At 39.1% G+C, this 20,234-nt stretch overlaps 1 protein-coding gene across 4 annotated transcripts; it reads left to right on the forward strand.

Moving 5' to 3' along the window:
* Window positions 1–1,578: 1,578 nt before the first annotated feature.
* On the forward strand, window positions 1,579–19,839 carry LOC140784264 (protein ETHYLENE-INSENSITIVE 2). Of its 4 annotated transcripts, none has more exons than XM_073131556.1 (8): window positions 1,579–1,996; window positions 2,093–2,796; window positions 3,635–3,721; window positions 3,894–4,001; window positions 4,085–4,303; window positions 5,453–5,632; window positions 15,610–18,249; window positions 19,150–19,839. In XM_073131556.1, exons 2-8 carry the CDS (start codon window positions 2,563–2,565, stop codon window positions 19,525–19,527), a joined length of 3,846 nt encoding a protein of 1,281 aa, XP_072987657.1. In that variant the 5' UTR covers window positions 1,579–1,996; window positions 2,093–2,562; the 3' UTR covers window positions 19,528–19,839. The 4 variants fall into 4 exon arrangements, with proteins under 4 accessions (XP_072987657.1, XP_072987660.1, XP_072987658.1 ...); XM_073131559.1 differs by having other exon boundaries at window positions 5,456–5,632; XM_073131557.1 differs by having other exon boundaries at window positions 1,579–1,857.
* The last annotated feature ends 395 nt before the right edge of the window (window positions 19,840–20,234 follow it).

Below are 20,234 nucleotides of genomic sequence, written 5' to 3' on the forward strand. Positions count from 1 at the left end.
ATTGTATAAGTGCTTTCATATTTAAATGCTAGCGGCACTAATTAAATTAGGACATCATTAAATTTTCATGTCATTTAGTTAGGGATGTTTTATTATATTCGAGCCATTTAAGCATCTCTAAAGATATTGTTAGACGACTATAAAATAAGATTAAGTTTAACCATCAATCACAACTTATTACCATGGTCGGTGGCATTCAAATCTACCACCTGTCCATCTCTCTCTCTCTCTCCCTTGATTATTAAATTAGTCACAATCTAATAAGAACTTTGTTTATGTTATAATATCCCACTTTTCTTAATAGTATAAACACTAAAGCATGAACTACAACTGTGAGTGGGCAAAACCTCGGACTTAGAGGACAACCGGTGCAAGGATTGAGGAATCCCTTGGTTTAAGTGCCTAATGATATATAATTAAATTTTAAAATGCCTAATGATATTAATTAGACCTTAAATTGCAAACGATTTGGGAACTCAATTAGCAGATTATTAGGCAAAGCTGTCAACTTAAAACCTAGACTTAGTTGCCAAATTGCTCATCAAAGTTCCCCCACCCCCCCCTAGTGGAAGCCACCAATAGGTAATAACCAAAGGCTCCAATTTGCTAAATTAATATTTCTCTCTCTCTCTCTCTCTCTCTCTCTCTCTCTCTCTCTCTCTCTCTCATTTAATACTCACCTCCCACCTGCTTATTATAAAATTCAGGATCTTTTTCTTTGCATTACTACATGTAGACTATTATAAGGTTTCCTATTTACACATACGCTACCTGCAGATTTAATATAAGCCTGTGTAACTTTTTTTAATAGTGACTATAAAGGCTAATTCTTACATTTTCCATGGAAATAAAATATGAATAATTACAGCTAGACGTAATGACCTCCTCATTTTTTTAACATGTTGACCCCCTTAATTATGTTAATCATCTATTAATTGTTTTATTAATATGATTAATTTAGGCCCTCTAGGAATTATTTTATTCTTATCTTAGAGAAAAGAAAGAGAGACAATATGAGGGTAAAATGATATTTAAATATTTTTGGTCAACACTGTCAGGAGGATTAAGAGGTTTTTTATAGTTTAAAATGATTTGGAATATAGATCGAGGGTCTTAGTGTAATTATATAAGTAAAAAGAAGAAGAAAACTAACAAGAAAAAGAGAGAAATATAAAACGATCAGCACCGTCCATGGACTCGAGATACGCGATCACGGGAGCAGCTTCGTCGCTTCCCTTTCCCTTTCGCTTTCCCAACCCCAACCCCAACCCCAACCCCATACCTCACACCCCATATATTGGAACTATTTATTTAATACACCCAACCATCTAAAAGAATTAGATAAACACACACATGATCTCTCCCTGTCACTCTTCCACACCTCAACCCCTAACTTTGTAGCAACCCCCTCTCCTCGAAGCTCTTCACGGAATCAGCGGCCATCTGTTGCCCAAGCACTGGATCACGATGGCCCAGGTCGCGCCACGTGGCTCCTCTCATGGCGTCCTCCGAATCTTCCCGAAAATAGCATAAAAAGGGCGTAGAAAAGGAAAGGAAATTTAAAAAGGAGGTAGTTCTTCGGTTCTCGTCTTCTCTTTTCTCTCTCCTCTCTCCTCTCTCTCGAGCTGATACTCGTTTCCCCTACTGTTGTCGCTAGGTGTTCTTCTTTCGATCTTTTGGGTGTGGTTTGAGTTGATTGATGAGCAAAGTGGAGTCCAATCTAGCGTTTTTTGTTTTTGTTTTTAATATCTGGTGTTGAGATTTATGGCGTTGTTGAGCTAGAGTTGGAGTTGACGGGATTTGGAGAAGCATTTGGATTTGGTGGGTGAGAGATTGGAAGGGGGATTTGTAAGAGTGGTGTGGTTTGACCTCCAGATCCTTTTCTATTTTGTTTTCATTTGATCCGAATAAGCTTGTTGTTGCCTTTCCTTTCTTTCTACTATTCCCTCTGTTCCTAGTCTCGAGTGGCCTTAGGTCAATAAAGCGATTTCGGATGGTAGCGCTTTCAGATTTAGTGATGGTGTTCTTATGTTTTATGCTTTGGATTTTTGCTCAAATAATCACTTGTTGTTGATGTTTGATGTTATTGCAGGTGGATTAGTTTAGGGTCCGAGATCCAATTCGACAGGGTTCGAAAGCTAGCTCCGGATATTGTGGGTTTGTTCTGATAGAAGTTTTTGGGATAGCTGGGCAAGCTGTTCTAGTAGAAGAAGAGCAAGGTGGCTTATTTATTATATTTGTGGAAGTTTGATAGGTTGCTGCCATGTGAAGCTGTTTGGGATTTGGGTTTCTTTTGATCGGGAGGTGTCCGGTAATTAATTTTGGCTACTGCAGTGTGTGAATTTGCGAGATATGGTTCTGTTTTTGCCATCTACTGAAGAAAGTGGATTGTTAACCTTGAAATGCTTGAGTCCTTTAATTCTTTTGCAATTTGAGTAATTGATACGTTTTAGTATCTTTGCAAGACTACTCAAACTTCTAGAATAAGTATTTTGCTAGAAGGATCTCTGAGAATTTACTGGTGCAATCCCTAGTGATATTTTTAGTGGTGTCAACTCAGAGATGGAGACTATGTCTTCTGGAGGTTCAAAGCATCATCTTTTCCCTTCCCTCGGACCTGCACTTATGGTATCTATGGGATACATCGACCTTGGGAAGTGGTTGGCAGCTGTTGATGGTGGAGCAAGGTTTGGATACGATCTTGTGTTACTTGTGCTTTTTTTCAACTTCACCGCCATTTTCTGTCAGTACCTTGCAACTTGTATCGGCATGGTTGCTGAAAGGAGTCTTGCAGAGGTATACTCATGGCTCTTTTTTTCTTTACTCCTTAGAGTATGCATTGTTTGTGGTAGCATCTAAGCAAAAGCCCTGCTCTCTATTGAAAGATCATGGATGAAATCATTGGCTTGTGCTGAAGAAGGAAGCTTCACATTCTTTAGATTGAACAACAAAAGCTTGAAACTAATGCAGAAAATGATGTACTATGAAAATCCTGCAATCTATTGGATCACATCTTATTGAGTTGAAAAGGAAAGAGAAGAAACAGTAGAAAAGATTGGTTTATAATTGTTCTGTCCTACTGCTTTCCTATATCCTTAGCTCAAGAATCCTTGTAGAGACCCATCATTATCAGTGTTACTTGGTACCAGTTTTGGCCGAGTTTGAACAACACAGGTGTCAATAAGAACCTGACTGGAACCCCTGAGAATCTGAAACATGGAGGAAGCAGTTATATGTATAGACGTACTTATAGATAACTATGGATAAAAGTATAATGTGTCTACATATTCTATAGCAAAGAAGTATGAGAAGAAAGACACTTAATTCTGGTAGGAATGGATATGGATATTTGATAGTTGGTGTGTTTGGAGCATCTTCAAGTGTCCAAAGTGTAATCTGTCGTGTCGAAAAATTGAGAGTTTGGATAATGCTGGCATGAATTCGTAAAGTACTGCCATTAGCTTAATTAGTTTGTGCCACTTCTATATTGTATATGTATATACGTGGACAACTAAGATGTATACTATTTGCAAACGGGGTCCTCTGTCTCATAGCATGGTCTTAATTTTAATGCGTGGAACTTTTACCTTGTTGTACAAAATTTTCTAACATTTCTTTTTGGTTTGTGCAAAAGATTTGCAGTGAAGAGTATGGCAGGGCAGCGTGTATATTTTTGGGAGTTCAAGCAGAGTTGTCCATGATAACCTCGGATCTGACAATGGTACGACATGTGCTCTGTTGAGGACACTTACTTTCATGACAACTTTTTTCCCCTGTTACACGACCTATTCACTGTTAGTCAAAATCTAGTGGAAACTGCAAGGTTCTTATTATCTTTCCATGGTTGATGATACTAAAGTATCTTTTTTTTTTCTTTTCTGTTGAGATTTCAGATTTTGGGTGTTGCACAAGGATTGAATCTTCTCTTTGGTGTTGACCTCTTCACATGTCTCTGTTTTGCTACAGTTGTTTCTATTTTCTTTCCCTTCTTTATTACTCTGGTAAGCTAGTTGATATTTTATCACTATCAATATATATGCAGCACCTGGATAGAAAAATTAATTGCTTGTTGGTGGTGATCCAGCTGGAAGACAATCGGTTGACAGAAGCACTGCATATTGGTATAGCAGGTTTTGCTCTGCTCTTTTATGTGCTTGGAGTACTAGTCAGCCAGCCAGAGATTCCCCTTGCAATGAATGTAATTTTCCCTAAGTTGAGCATGGAGAGCACATGTTCTCTGATGGCTCTTCTTGGGGCAAATATAATGGCACACAACTTCTACATCCAGTCTTCAGTTGTACAGGTGAGAGTCAATACTTGTTCTTTGTTATCTTGTTATTAAACTGCTTACAAGACCCATCACAAATCCTATCTGTTTATTTGTCATGTTAATTGCTCTGTTCATTAATTGGGGCGTTAAATCCACGTTAACATTTATGGCTTAACTATGTCTACTTGGATCCGATTGAACCAAAGGATAATCACCTGCTTGTCACTATTTATGGATAAGAAATTAACATATTTAGTTTTTCATGTCTGGTTCATGTTATAATATACTGCTCTTGATCAGAAATTACTAGTAACTGGGTCATCAAATCAACATTAGCATATCCATTGAATGTCTGTAAAATAGAACATCATAAGATTCTAACTACCAATTCGCCATAAAAACTGGAAGTCTGTGAAATATAACTAAAGATATATTGGCAGTAGAAGGCATAATCCTCAAGATGGAATAGTAGCTATAGCTTGGAGACTGCAATGTGGGAGCATAATATGCTTTACAATAAGTTACATAAGTCAAGACGTAGATGGACTCATATATGTGCACGTTTAATGAGTTGACTTCTGAGTTCTAAAGGTGACACTAGGAATGTTTGTCAAATGCACATTGTGGGACAATAAAGAGAAGGAACTTGGATAATTTATGCATCTGACCCCTACAAGGCTACAACATGCGGTGAAAGCTTTATACATGGTTCCACACTAAAGAGGAAAATCTGTTGCAAGTAGTGCCAACTAGAGCCAGAGATGCCAGTGTTTGTCCATATCCAAAATTTATCGAAACCTTTTTGGCAGCCAAACCACTAGCCTTTGTCTCCTGGGTAGTCTCCATCATGTGGGAGAAGAATGATTTACAATCAATGTGGGTAACCATACTTCCAGATTATTAATATGGCTAGGTTATGTTTTCCTTCACGCTAAGAGTGAACTTTCAGTTTTACTATACAAGTTGGAACAGCTAGGTTATGTGAACATGAATAATAAATTAGTATATGACCCCAGAAAATACAACATGTTCATTAGTTTTTTTTTCCGTTTCTGTATCATGTTTGATCCATGAAAAGATTAATTTTCTTATTCATCCTACTGTTCACTAGCACATCTTTTGCTAGTTGATTATGCTTCAAATTTTCTTCTATTTTTTTAATAGGAATTTCTCTTTGTGCAGCAGCAGAGAAGACACACCAGTGCTTCTATTGGTGCCTTGTCTCATGACCACTTTTTTGCAATCTTGTTTGTATTTACTGGCATTTTTTTAGTGAATCATGTTCTGATGAACTCAGCAGCAGTTTCCAGCAATCCAGAAGTTCTTCTCAGTTTTGAAGATGCATTTTTGCTGATGGACCAGGTTTATAATCTTTCCTTATTTCTAGTAGCTTCTTGGAACATAATTTTCACTTTGGATGATTGCTTATTAGTTTTGCTATTCTACCACTTTGATGTTGCAAATGAAAGGTCCAAAGCATATCTAAAACATGGCCTTGATTGTCGGCCGTTCTGATCAAGATCGTCCATACCCAATCTTGATCCATGCCCAAAACCAGTAATATTACTGGTTTCAAGTAGGAATCGAGCAGATCAGGTCGAAATGGGTGTGTTTTGGGCCCAAGGATTACCTTGTTGTTGGCATGTGATGTGGCATGTGTTGACGCATGGCGTGCACAACACGGATTGTACGACTGGCACAGCTAAAAAGAAAGAGAGGAAAAAAGAAAAGATAAGAAAATAGAGAGAAACGAGAGAGGAGAATGGAGAGAAAGAAGAGAGGAGAAATAAAGGAGAGGAACCTGATGGATCTTCACCACTACTTCTCCATCGCAGCATTTGTTGCCGCCACCGCCATAACCGCAAAAGAGAGGGTGAAGAAGAAGATGGTAGGGTTTATTTACTTATGATAATGGATCATAAAATATTTAACATATCCTACCTTGAGTGCTAATGGATCTGAGTCATTTAACTTATCTTAATGGATCCAAATATAAGTGATAATGGATAGTAACTTATAATAATGGATTACATTCACTATCCATCATTTTTTAAACCTTTCCATTTTCACTTGATCTAAAAGAAAAAAAATCCTAACAATGGCAATGATGACTCCTCCACGCGGTAATGGAACTCGTCGGCTCCTCCACGAGGCTGCGAAACTCTTACATGAGGATTTTCTCTTTCATAGGAAGGTTTTTAAGCCATTTAGAGTAGGGGTGGCAATTGGATTGTGTTAGCCAAGTTCGGGTCGTGCCGGTCGTGGTAATGCAAACAACCAAACATGAATACGATCTATTTATTAAACTAGTTACATAGATCATAAATGTGTTATCTGGTGGCACAAAACATTTATTTTTTTATAAGTTAATCAGGTTGTAAATGGTTTTATTCGGGTTGTAAACGTTTTTTTTCGTGCTATAACGGATTAAACGGGTCATAAATGAGTTAAGTTGTTAATTAAGTCATAAACAGGTTAGTCGGATTATAAACGGCTTATCGTGTCATAAACTGATTGGCGGGTCATAAACAGGTTAGCGGGTTAGGATATAAACGGTTTAATCGGATTGAGGTAATAAATACGAACATGACCCGTTTAATAATTGGGTTAGACAGGTTGACCCGTTTATGACCCGAATCCGATTAGACTAAACTCAAACCCGTTTAAAAGCCGGGTTATCACGTCAAGTTATTGAGTTGGGTCAATTTTTGTCACCCCTAACTTCGGGAGTGCCATTAGCACACTCTGTGCCACTTGCCAACTTTATGTCGGCATGGTAAGTGCTGGTTGGCATGACAATCCGTTCTTTCCAACGTTTCGGCTGAAAATCGCAATATCGGGTTGGAATTGACCCTGATTTGAAACCCTAGCCATATTGATTTCTCTTCATCTTTCTCATGCTCTCTTCTCCCTTCAGTCTCCATCATTCTTCGAACTCATCCCATCTCATCTGATAGGGAGCAATGATAACCAACGACAAGCAATAAGTATTCTTCCAGTGATTTCAACCTCTGACAAGTAGTTATTCCATGAGATGTTTTTTTCCCTCTTTCTTTGGTTAGGGTTTTCTTCTTTTTCTATTTCTCTCTTCTTTTCTCTCTCTCTCTCTCTCTCTCTCTCTCTCTCTCTCTCTCTCTCTCTCTCTCCTCACTGCAGCAGCAAAGATATGGCGGCTGCAGCTACAAGAAGGCCTGCTATTGCTGCAAGAAGAAAGGGAGAGAGAGGGAAAGGAGGGAATTATAAAAAGAGAAAGAAAAACCTACCTTTGCCGCTGCAGCAACAAGAAGGCCTGCTATTTGTTTATCTGGGCGACTAATCCTGATCTTGATACTTAGAATCTTAATATAAAGGCCAGATAGAGGATTGTACTTGTAATATAATTTTCAGGGCATCTTATGTTTATTGGGCTATCTTGTGATTATAAGGATATTTTCTTTCAAGCTGTCCGTGATTATAATTTCTTTTTATTCTTATGTCATTTCAAAGTTTATTCATACCAATTCTTGTTTTTAGATATAGTAGTGAGGCTAGTTACTTATTTATCTTTGCCTTTATAACAATAAGTTTTATGTTCTTCTAGCTAGTTGCTATGGTCTATGCTGCCTAATTGTAGTTCTTAGAATTGTCTTTAACTCGATATCTGGGCTTGCATATTCTCAATTGAAACAACAAAAAATTGTTTCCCCACCAAAAATCTCTTTAATCTTGGTTTCCCTTGTATATTTTTGCTGATTCTTTTTTCCTAAATTTATGAGAATATCTATATGTCAACCGTGAAGTAATGTTCAAAAATTCAATATCGGGATCAAGATTGGCCATTCGAAAAAATTCGGTATTGGGATCAAGATCGTCTCTCTATCACATCTCTATTACTGTAGTAGATTTTCTACTCTAGTAACTTAGACAAAGAGAAAAGAGAGAGAGTGGGAGGAAGAGAGCTGAGGAAAGAGAGAGTAGAGAGGGGCTCGACAGAGTCGGAGAGAGAGTAGAGAGAGAAAGAGAGATGGGGCGTCAGAGAGAGAAGAAAGAAAAAAAAATACTAACCTGAGGTCATTGAAGGTTGGTGTGGGAGAGAGTAGAGAGAGAGAGAGAGAGAGAGTATCAATTATTTATTGATACAAGTCGGGTACGGGTTGGATCCTTCTCAAATCTGACCCATATCAGTAGAAAAAACCCTTATCGGGTAGATCGGCCGATTAGGCCAATCCACCCGATACCGGACCGAAACTAGTCATCATGGATAGGGCTGTCAAAATAATCAAGCCGGCTCGAGCTCGGCTCGATAATGCTCGATCAAGCTCGGCTCAAAAATAGGTTGAGCCAAGCTTGATCATTAAAGCTAGGCTCAAAATTGATAAGGCTCGAATATATATATATATATATATATAATATGAGTAATATCAAACTAATATGAACCATCAGATCACACCCATTCAGAATTTTAGCCATTATTTTCTGACACAATTATCTTTATTGTTTGTAATTTATATTTTGATTGCTTTTAGTTTTTTGACACAATTATCTTTGTAACTTGTAATTTATATTTTGGTTGCTTGTAGTTTTCTAACCCATTTATCTTTATTGCTTGTAATTTATATTTTGGTAATATTTATATCTTTATAGTTGAATTAGGTTTTATTTCAAGCTTGATTCAAGCCTAAATTAATTTAAGCTTGCTCAGGCTCAAAAATGGTTTGAAATTGATAAGGCTTGAAATTGCTAATTGATCAGCTCGTTTAAGCTTGTTTAACTCGAAATTGGCTTGAGTTCGAAATTAGCTCGGATTGAAATTATTTTAATTCAAGCTTGATCACAAAGACAAGTTCGAAATTAATTTCAATCCAAGCTTGATTAGAGCCAGGCTCAATCAAGCTCGGCTCGTTTACACCCATAATCATAGATAGGGATCAGCTATGGTCGATTCAACTCAGGATCAGTCAAAACTTGAAACTATGCCTTGAACCCTCATAATAGCAATACTTTTGAGTAGCCATTTTCTAACCTATCGTTAGTTTGTCCAACAAACCATGATCACTCTGAGTTAAGAAGTCCATGCATACGAATATACCAAACTATTTGGAGTTTGACATGACTGAAATTCACATCATCAAACCTGGCCCAACTTAATAACACTTCAGTCTATTGTTCAATTTAACCTAAATGACATCATCAGATAAAGTTTCTATAACCAAATAGTACAAGTTCCAACAGGCTTGCCTCAGCTCCATTGTAACTTCTCTTCCGCTGACACATCCACCTGCACTTGAGAGGTCTTTTTCAAGCAAGTATTTTTAATCTACAGCCTCTCCGGCATCATCTTTGCTGCCACACTATTGTTACGCTGGAGGACTACCATTCACCAACATCTTCCCCCGATGGATTGTTGTCGATCAAATTTCAGTGTTTCACTACATCAGTGACATTCTCTTCCGACTTCTTCCAGTGTTTGGTGGGTCCATCACTTAATTCACCATGTAGAGGATGATTAGGTTAGTGCACCATCAGGTATCACGACTTGGTGGGGTAGATACATTGAAACTTATGGTGTGGCTAAAAAGAGGACACTGAAAAATATGAGTAAAACAAAATGGTTAAACTATGGGAAGTTCAGGGTAGCACTAATTAAGGACGTGTAAATAAATGGTTTGATATTGTTGGACGTATCTAGGGCAATATAATTAGGAGGAAAAACTTTGACAGTGGTGTAGTAGAAGCAAAGAAAATATATCTGATATTAGATAGAAACAATAGAATATTCACAACACTTTGCTAATGGAGGATATTACCTGAGAGTGAGCTGAATGAAGAAGAGTTCAGACCATAGATTTAGCACGAAAATCTTCTGTGATGTTCTGGTTACTTGTTTTACCATGATTGTCTTTTGTGCTCTGTTTTGTTGATACGATCTGACCACGTGGGGTTGAGTAAGTCAAATCGAGTCAAGTTAGTTAGTTGAATTTGCCTATTGCTTTTAATTTCAAATAAAGTGGATGTAAGCCGAATAGGCAAATTAGATCTGACCCGCATGATTCTACTCTTATAGATATGAGAGTTCATGGGTTAATTATCATCGTGGAATGATAATTAAGTTTAACTAGTCTTAATAGTACCAACTGTCTCAACTTGGGATTGTGCTCGTGGATCCACATCAACTAAAAGTTACCTTGAGATGGTGCTCGAGTTTTTTTTTTATAGCTAATCTGGTTAGGGTGACCAGGAGGTGTCATTATGTGATAAGCATAGCTCGTCTTTTCTACTAACAACATAGAGATTAGAGTCACCTTAAGGAGATTTTTGGCATAGCTTGAGACTGTTCTTTAACCGCGCCAGAGTCACCTCAACAAATCATGTATTGATAAGAAAAAGATCTGTTCCCTGGATTGTTATCTAACCATGCTATAATCACCTAAACTAATTATGTGCTGATCTATATGTCTGTTCCCTAGACTTCAAGGTAGACTTGAGTCACCACAAGAAGATGCACGAAAAATATCTAGCATGAGTCTGTTCTCAATTCTCACGTACTTATAACTCATGCCAAGCAAGCTACTCATGACTAATATATAAAGCTACTTGCACGAAGAATAATATTTTATGAATTAATGTATGGCACGAAGTATAATACATCATGAAAATCATAATGATACACGATGTACTAACACAATATAATACAATTATAATACAAAATATGAGGATAAATATATAAATAAATGGGTTAAAAATATTTTACTCCCCGTTTCTTATGCACAAAATTATTTTACCTCATGTACTTCAAAAAGTCTTAAACCAGTCCTTGTACTTATAATTAAAGTGAAATTATTAGTTTTTCTTTCCAAATTAACTGAGCATGCTCAAAATGTTTCAAAAATTAAATGGTGGGCTGAATTGTCTCCATTTTTAATTTTTTCACGGACAAAAATATTTTCTCTCTTATATAAGTATTTATGTCTCTTCAAAGAATACTTGCATGTTTTATTTTCTTACTTTCTAGATTGTACCATCATTATAGTAAGTTTTATCAAATTTGGGTTTTTAACAAGGCAAATATGGGTTAAAAAAATCAAGTAAAAAATTAATCTATTTTGCATAATAAACACGATGATGTTATTTTGGTCATTTGGATGCGTTCTATTTACTTTGACAGATAAATTAACGGTTTCACTTTAATCGTAAGTAAATGAGCTAACCGTTTTGAGACTTTTTAAAAGGATATGGGGGTAAAGTGATTTGGGCAAAAGTACAAAAGAGTAAAATGTATTTGACCCTAAGTAAATCCTCTCACTTGCGGTCAATATCTAGATACGAGTACAAATCTTCACCTTCATCCATAAAGACTCGTATTTTAATTTAACAATAACCAAAGTTTCTAAATTTTAATTAAATTGTTAAAATGACTAACTCAAGCCCCAAGGGTTGGGTTGGGCTGCAGCTGGCCCGCATCTATTCAAACCCAAAGGGTTGAGCTGGGCTGGGCTAACCTGCAACCCACCGAGAAATCCATTTGATTGATTGGGTTAATGGCCCAATCTCATAAAACTAAGTGGGTCGGGTTCGTTGGATTTGAAACTCATACCCGACCGAATCCTTAACTTAAAGGAAAAAGATAGGGTAGCCTGATTCTGTCTTCTCCCTTGAAGAGATCGACGTGTGAGAGAGAGAGAGAGAGAGAGAGAGAGAGAGAGAGAGCACCGACAAACACTGCAATCAGAGATCTTCCAACAGCACCCGACGACTCCTCACCATCGCAACCACGTGGTCGAGAAGTGAGGAGGTAGGGTCGATCGTCGACACTTGATGTCAATTCCATGGCCAACGATGATCTGAGCTATGAGGGCTCTAAAGGAAGTACACACGTCACGAGGCTGATGACGCAAAAGCTTCCGGTGCGAGAGCGACAGCAAGTCAAAGTAGCAAGCCGACGAGTTTGCCGAAACCACAAATGCCCAAATAATTAGATATTCATTTTCCACCCTATAGAACTTAAATTAAATATGTGGGTGGGAGAGCACTCACCAACAAGTCGAGCTGCGTTCTCCGATTGCTTCGGTGGTGCTCTGATGCTCCGATCCGAGGACGCGACTCCGACTAGGAAGAAAGAAAAAGGGGAGAGAAAGAGGAAGAAGGTGGGGGAGGGGGTGTTTCGGTGTATAAAAAAATCCTCCAATTTTAGGGTTAGAGTTTTGTTTTATAGGAGTGATTTCGATTTCGATTAGGATTCGATTGAGAATTTTGCGGCTACCTCGTTGCAAAACGAGCAAGAGGAGAAAGGGTCGCACGTGCAATGCACCTGAGCAAATTTTATTTGTTTATTTATTTTTAGTTCTCACATAGGAACTCATCTTCATTCCTATGAGAGTTTCTCCGGCACCACCAACAATCGCCAGCGATGAGCCACCACCGTGGGCGAAGATGCTATTTAAAGTTTTTCGGCCGAGTTGAAGGAGATGCGAACATCCCTCAAGGACTCCATCCATTCCTTTCCTTGGACCGCTTGCACCCGAACCATGGCTGCCTTTCGCGCCAACACCGGCCAGAAGACCGCCGTCAATGACCATTATTGCAGCAGGAAACCCACGACTAGCTTCCTCGAGCTGACTGCCAGCCAATGGCCGCCGACAACCATCGGGTGGTCAAACTCAATAGCCACCACCGTGGGGAGCTATCCCTTCATTGGGGTGGTTTCGCCGAGGCTTGCCGCCGCCATGACCTCGCTACAGTGGAGCCCTAGGCCCCACCCACAGTAACCAAGGGTCGATGAACTTGTCAGCAATGTGTCCTGGCCACCATTGCATCAGATCAAGCCCAAGCTCAAGTTTGGCCCTCCAATGCCGCTTGCTGCTGCTCCATCATTGCGAGGACTTGCTATAATGTGCACGAATCTCGAGGCATGTTGAATTTTTTAGTACTGATTTGACCATCTTGTGTGAATAAGTTTGAGACCCATGAACATGACCTCGTGCCCGAGTACGAGCCTGAGGATGGTTAGTGGAACAATCTGGTGGGCTTGCATCAGCTGACTCAGTCGGATCTGCATGCAGCCTCAATGCAACGTGAGCTAGACCCTTGGGCTCTTGACCCACATGACCAACATCCACCACGAGGTCGGTCGGCTCGTCATGATGGACCACACTTGGGGAATACAAGTTCAAGCCGTCAAGCTTGATTTCTCAAATTTTTCTAGAGGAGACCCATTGGAGTGACCTACCTATCGGAGCAGTTTTTCAGGTACCACGGCACGCCCGACCACCAGAAGGTCTAGCTCACATCATTCCACCTAGAGGGCGTGTCGATCAAGTGGTACCAGTCGACAGAGCGAACTTGATCATTAGAGTTTTGGCAAGACTTCGCTGAAGCGATTTGTGCTCAGTTCAATCTGACTCAATACGAGGACTTCCAGGATATGTTGACTAAGTTGACTCAGTCAACAACAATTTGAGCTTACATGGAGGAGTTTGAACATATCTGCAACTGTGTCACCAACTGTTCAGACTCGGCCCTAAATAGTACCTTCATTAGTGGGCTCAGGTCTGACATTCAGGTTGAGGTCAAGGCTTTGAGGCCCACTGCTTCTAATGAGGCTTTCTCTCTAGCTATACTGATAGAGTCGAAGTTGGACCAGCTGAACCAGCTTCGTAAAGAGGAAAGGAGGAAGATGACTCACACCCATGACCTACTTAAGTCGACGCCTATTCCAACTCAGCCTGCACAAATAGCTCAATCCAACCGCCAGCAAATCACCCGCCGCTTCGTACCCAATGACTTGGAGGACCACAGAATGAAAGACTTGCATTTTCATTGTGATTATCATTTTACCATCGATCATAAATGCAAGCGCCAGCCAACCCACGTCATGTTCCTAGGTGGTCTTAAAGATGATGAACTTGAGTCCACCGAGTGGCACGATCGGCTCTACGAGTACAAGGACGTTAGGAATTAGTCATCTTGAGAACAAGATGTGAGAAGTGTGGTGGACTGATACAATCCAATCACGTGGGGTTGAGTCAGTCGAGTCGAGTAGACGGGTTAGTTTGTTGAATTTATTTATTGCTTTTAATTTCAAATAAAGTGGATGTAAGCCTAATATGACGAACTGGGTCTGATTAGTTATGATTCTACTCCTATAAATAGGAGAAGTCGTGGGTTAATTATTATTGTGGAATGATTATTGAATTTAGCCAATTTTGTTCTTTGCTTTTATCTATTATCATAGTCCTTACATCGTCTTTAGTTTTGTAGGAATAGATCTTAACCATAGAATCCTACCAAGCTTCTTAATTCTAGCCATCATCTTCCTCCACGAGCTACCATACCTTACGACCGTCCACCACTATCTTTAGCTGTCCGGCACTCTCTGATGATCGCCGCAACGTCGGATAATTATCAATCTGTCAAGTTTTGACCTCCCTCCACTATTTCGATTATACCTTTCACCTCAATCTTAGATTCACGTGAAATCAAAGTCAAAAGATCCCTAACTCATAAAGCTACCACCCATAAAAATATCATAATTTTTATACGAACAGACCAGTCCAGATTTGGTTCATATAATTTATTGTGGTCCATATTGATAATATAAAGACTTGCCACAAAGCATGCCCATAGAGCAGTAGACCAAATCCTCTCCATAATTGCATCGCCTAGGTTTGCATCATCGGTATACCAAATCTTTATATAGTGATCTTGATAAGGAGAAATGATACCAACGATAAGATTTCACGTAGTGACATTCATACCTTGTCTCTTATTTCTTTGTTTCTGAAATGGTTCTAAATAATGGTATACTCCAGCTAGCAAAGAGGATAATCGAATCAACATATTGAGAAGTTAAGGTCTCACTTTGTATATATTAAAGTTTTAAGTGATGTAAAGCTCTTTTATATATATGTATATACTTATGTTGTTAGATTTTCCAGGGTGACTGCAAACCAAATATACTGATTAGTTCCTCAAATGAAGATGTCACTGGATTAGTATCAGTTTGGTTCATTTAGCCTCATGTTGGTGGTTTATGTCAGATACATTTACATCTTGTTTATTTAGCTACTGCATTGTTAAGTATGACTTAAATACTTTCCTTTTACTCCTGTAATTATCAGCCTGGACAGGTAGAAACAATTATCTTGATCTTGTACTACGCTTTTGCAGGATTAGAGAATCCGAATCATGCTTGCTAGTGACTTCTGTTTCTGTTTGATACCATTCTTTTCCCTAATTTTACAGCAATATATTTAAAATTTATCATTTCCAAATTTTAAGTAGTTGCAGTTTGAAATAAAAATTCATTGTAATGTGCTGAACTGATTCTTTAATATAACTTATGCAAACATTCTCCCTTGCAGATATTTAAGAATCCTGTGGCACCAATGGTGTTTTTTCTTGTCCTTCTCTTTTCTAGTCAGATAAATGCTTTAATATGTAATAGCAGTGGGCAGTTGATCATGCGACATTTCATTGGCATAAATCTGTCTCTTTCAGTTCATCATCTGTTAGTTAAAGCTCTCACCATCATCCCTGCTCTCTACTGTGCAAAGATATTAGGCGCTGAAGGGACATTTCAGCTATTTCTTTTCTGTCAGATTATACAGGCTATGCTTCTTCCGTCTTCTTTTATTCCCCTTTTTCGTGTTGCTTCATCGAGACTGATAATGGGTAGCTTCAGATTGCCTCGATACCTGGAAATCTTTGCTTTGTTTGCATTTGTTGCGATGCTAGGTCCAAACATTATATTTATCATAGAAATGTCATTTGGAAATAGTAGTTGGGCAAATAGCCTAAGAGGAAATACAGGAGGTGATGTGGTGGTCCCATATACTGTTCTTCTGCTCATTTCTTGTGCATCTATTGCTTTTACACTATACTTGGCAGTTACACCACTAAAATCTGCAAGTAATGAGCCAGAAACTCAGTTATGGGCCTGGCACTGTCCGAAGGATGTGTTGGAGCTCTCTGGATGTGGAGATCCTCATCTAGAGAACATATCATTTGACGAAGATCAGGACCCTGCAGTAGAACCTACCATGGAAGATCCTTTCGAATGTCGTCCCAGCAAATTAACTGTTGAATTTCCTGATCTTTCTGAAGCAGCTGTTGAATCTAGTTATGATTCTCAACTATCATCTTATGGTGCTAGTATTACTGTAACCCGTCTCGACCCCACATATCCTCCTGAGGAACCAAAGTCATTTGTTGAAATGGATTTGCCTGTAAACGAGATATCAGGTGGTGAAATATCAGATTCCAGCACTGTGCTGACTGCTGAGTCAAAGGGGTTAGTTGAAAAGGATGTGGAAGGCGAAGCAGATGTTCACATGGACAAAGATAATGAGAAAGAAGATTCTGAAAAGCCCCTTGGAGGAGCTTTCCCCCCTTCTGCATTTGAAGATCCAAGATCTTTTACTGGCTTAAAGGAAAAAGGTTATGACACGAATAATGAGAGCGGGAGTCTGTCAAAGCTCTCTGGATTAGGCCGTGCAGCAAGACGCCAATTGGCTGCTATTTTGGATGAGTTTTGGGGCCATTTGTTTGACTTTCATGGTAAGCTCACTCAAGAAGCAAGCATGAAAAAGTTAGATGTTTTGCTGGGATTAGATTTGAGAATAGTTGGTTCTTCAGTAAAAATGGATACTTCAAGCAATGAATCGTCCAAGAATCCCTTTAAAGAAGCAGAGAAGGGAGTTAAGCTGTCAGCAAACTCCGGAAGCTTCATATCTCCTAGTCAAAAAATATTTTCTGATTTAGATTTATCTTATGGGCTTCAGATGGGATCCCCATCTTGGTCTCAAAATATGCAATTATTGAACACACACGTGCAAAACTCGAGCAGCAGCATACTTGAGTCTAGTGAAAAACTTAATTCAAACTATAATATGCCCCCTCAATGTGATGCCCGGGATTATCAACCAGCTACTATACATGGGTATCAGATTGCAAGCTATCTGAAAGGGATTAATGCAGGTCGGACACCCTACTCAAACATTTCACTGGACCAGCAACCGTCTTCTAACTCTTCATTCATTCCAAGTCTTGGAGATTCAGTTATGTATACTCCTGGGCAAAACAGATTAGGATCTTTTGGGACATCTGGTCCAGATGGCCCAACAGCTTCTCAAGTTAGCAGATTGCGGACAGAAAGACCTTATTATGACCCTTCTTTAATTGAATCTAGTGAAAATATTGGTTCTTCAGTTTACGCAAAGAAGTACCATAGTTCACCTGATATATCTGCTCTAATTGCGGCTAGTAGGAGTTCCTTTTTAAATGAAGGGCAGTGGGGTGGTCCTATTGGTCCTCGGCCTTCTTTAGGTAGGATGACATCTGAAAGGTCACATTATGTGAACCCTACATCTAGGGCTGGAGTTCCAATAGCATTTGATGAGCTTTCTCCACCCAAACTTCATGCGAATGTTTTTAGTTCACAGTCAAATCTCAATCCTGATGCCAAATCTCTTTGGTCTAGGCAACCGTTTGAGCAATTATTTGGTGTGACTACTATGAGACAAAACAGTAGAGATGCAGGAGTTGATCATAATTTAAGCATTCCTGCCAAGGAGACCTTCTCTTATGCAGAGTCTGAAACCAAGCTTCTTCAGTCTCTTAGGTTTTGCATCATGAAACTCTTAAAATTGGAAGGATCAGAATGGCTCTTTAGACAAAATGGTGGGTATGATGAAGGGCTAATTGACCGTGTTGCTGCAACTGAGAGATACTTACAAGGAGATGCTACTGAAATAAATCAGGTATACATGATGGAGATTCAGCACTTATCTTCTGATCAGAGGTTAAGTTCACTCCAGAGGAATGGTGAAGCAGATGCTCCTTTCCTTCGGTCATTGCCGAATTGTGGAGATAATTGCATATGGCGGGCAGCTCTGGTAGTGAGTTTTGGTGTGTGGTGCATTCGTCGGACCCTGGAGTTGTCACTCGTGGAGAGTCGGCCAGAGCTTTGGGGCAAATACACGTATGTTCTCAACCGCCTTCAGGTAAATTTTCAAAACATTGCCCATACATTATAATGAACATTTGCGAGAAATGGAACAATAATGATATGCAAGTTCAGTAAATTAATTGTTGGATGCTTTGGAATGGCTTTGTGGCTGTTAATTACATTAAAAATATTCTATTGCTGGCTACTGAAATAAGAGTAATGTGAGTCATATCTCTAGCTTAAATATTCTGATGCAGTTGATACACCGACCTCTATGTGCACTCAAGGAGTTTAATCTCCCCCAACATCCCCCCAACCCACCCACCCAAAGGTTACGTACAGTAACCAGATAACCTTTAATAAGCATCGACTTCTCAAATTTACTGATTGATCGCACATGTTGGCACCAGTGAGCAAGAATATTCTCTCTATACCCTTGGAACACTGTTTTTGTATATGTTATATTTACATGAGGTCCACTCTTTTCAATTTTTTTGTTAAAAAAAATTCAAGTAAGATGTTTTTCATTTTCCTCTTCCAATTTCCTGCAACTAAGGTCTTGAGGGGTGTTATTTCTTCCTTCCTCTTTGCTGACTAGAATCTAGTTTGTCTTAGGTAAAACATATGATAGTGGAGATCACTGTAGGGAAAATTAGGAAATATCGGACTTAATTCCTTTTTGGGTATGCTTTTCCTGTGACTGGTATAAGCATTGTGGTATACTTTTACGACTGCATCTCTTTTCTTCATTAGTCTTGGTGCCCTTCTCATGCAGGTTAAGGACCACCGAGTTCAAGTTTGTTCTGTTAATTTCAGAATGTCATCGCTATTATTTTACATCTGAGCTTTTCAATGTGCCTTTTTCTTTTAGCTTTTACATGAGTAACCAATATTTTCTTTTGACTTTTATTTTCTCTTTTCTACCACAATATGTTTAACTTTGTATTAAATACAGGGAATCCTGGAACCTGCATTTTCGAAGCCCCGGCAACCTCTCACCCTGTGCTCATGTCTTGAAGCCTTGGCGAAGGACGTGAAAAATCTTGACAAGCTATCACCAACTGGGCTGTTATGTACCATCGGGAAACCAATCAAGGGAACCCTCACGACTGCCAGTATGGTCCTTGATATCATCAAGGATGTTGAAATTTCTGTTTCTGGTCGCAAGGGTAGAACAGGCACTGCAGCTGGTGATGTTGCATTTCCCAAAGGGAAAGAGAACTTGTCATCTGTTCTGAAGCGGTACAAACGTCGGCTCTCCAGCAAGTCCACTAATACCAATGAAATTACATCATCTCGAAAGATCCCTTCACTCACTCCCTCTGTTTTATAGTTGTTGTGGAATTATTTATTTTGTTTCCACATGAAATCATGGATTTTTTTTTTCGTTGCAAAACGTTCTTGGGGATGAAGGTCCGCTGGCCTTTTGCCCTTTTAGTCCTTTTTTTCCATGCATGTTGTATAACAGTCAAAGGAACTCTGTTGCTAGTACTGACAACGTCGAAAGAAACTCGAGTACAATTCTTCTGCCTTTTGATGTCTGTCACCCTAACATTTTTTCCATTCCTGGTTTGTAATTCATATGGAAATATACTATTCTCATCATACCAAGGTAATGAAAGGTTCCTTTGTTTTTTCTTTCCAATTACATTATCCATAGTGCTTCTGCAGTTTGATTGTGGTCTGTAGTGGTGTCGAGGTAGCAGAATCTGGTAGCTGTTGCTATCCTTATGAGTTGAGCTTGTCTGGGTGTTTTCATATCTGATTCATTCCACCTCAAGTTCCTTAGAACCGTTTGGTTCTCTCCCACCCATATTGTCAGCGTTGAAGCTTTACAAAACAATACTGGGATGGCATGTAACCATTTCCTGGGGAGAACTGAAAGCTTTGAAGCATCTTTCTATTGGCATCTACCAACACTTCTGGAAGCTAAACAATCCAGGCCATATTAGAGGAAAATACGATGCCGGAGTAACAAGAAAGTCCTACAAGAAGAAGTGCTCGCTTTTATTATTTTCCGGTTTCTATCATTTGCCGGTG

This window comes from Typha latifolia, chromosome 3 (genome assembly GCF_019914945.1).
Source record: "Typha latifolia isolate L0001 chromosome 3, TyphaL0001v2, whole genome shotgun sequence".
Lineage (NCBI taxonomy): Eukaryota > Viridiplantae > Streptophyta > Magnoliopsida > Poales > Typhaceae > Typha > Typha latifolia.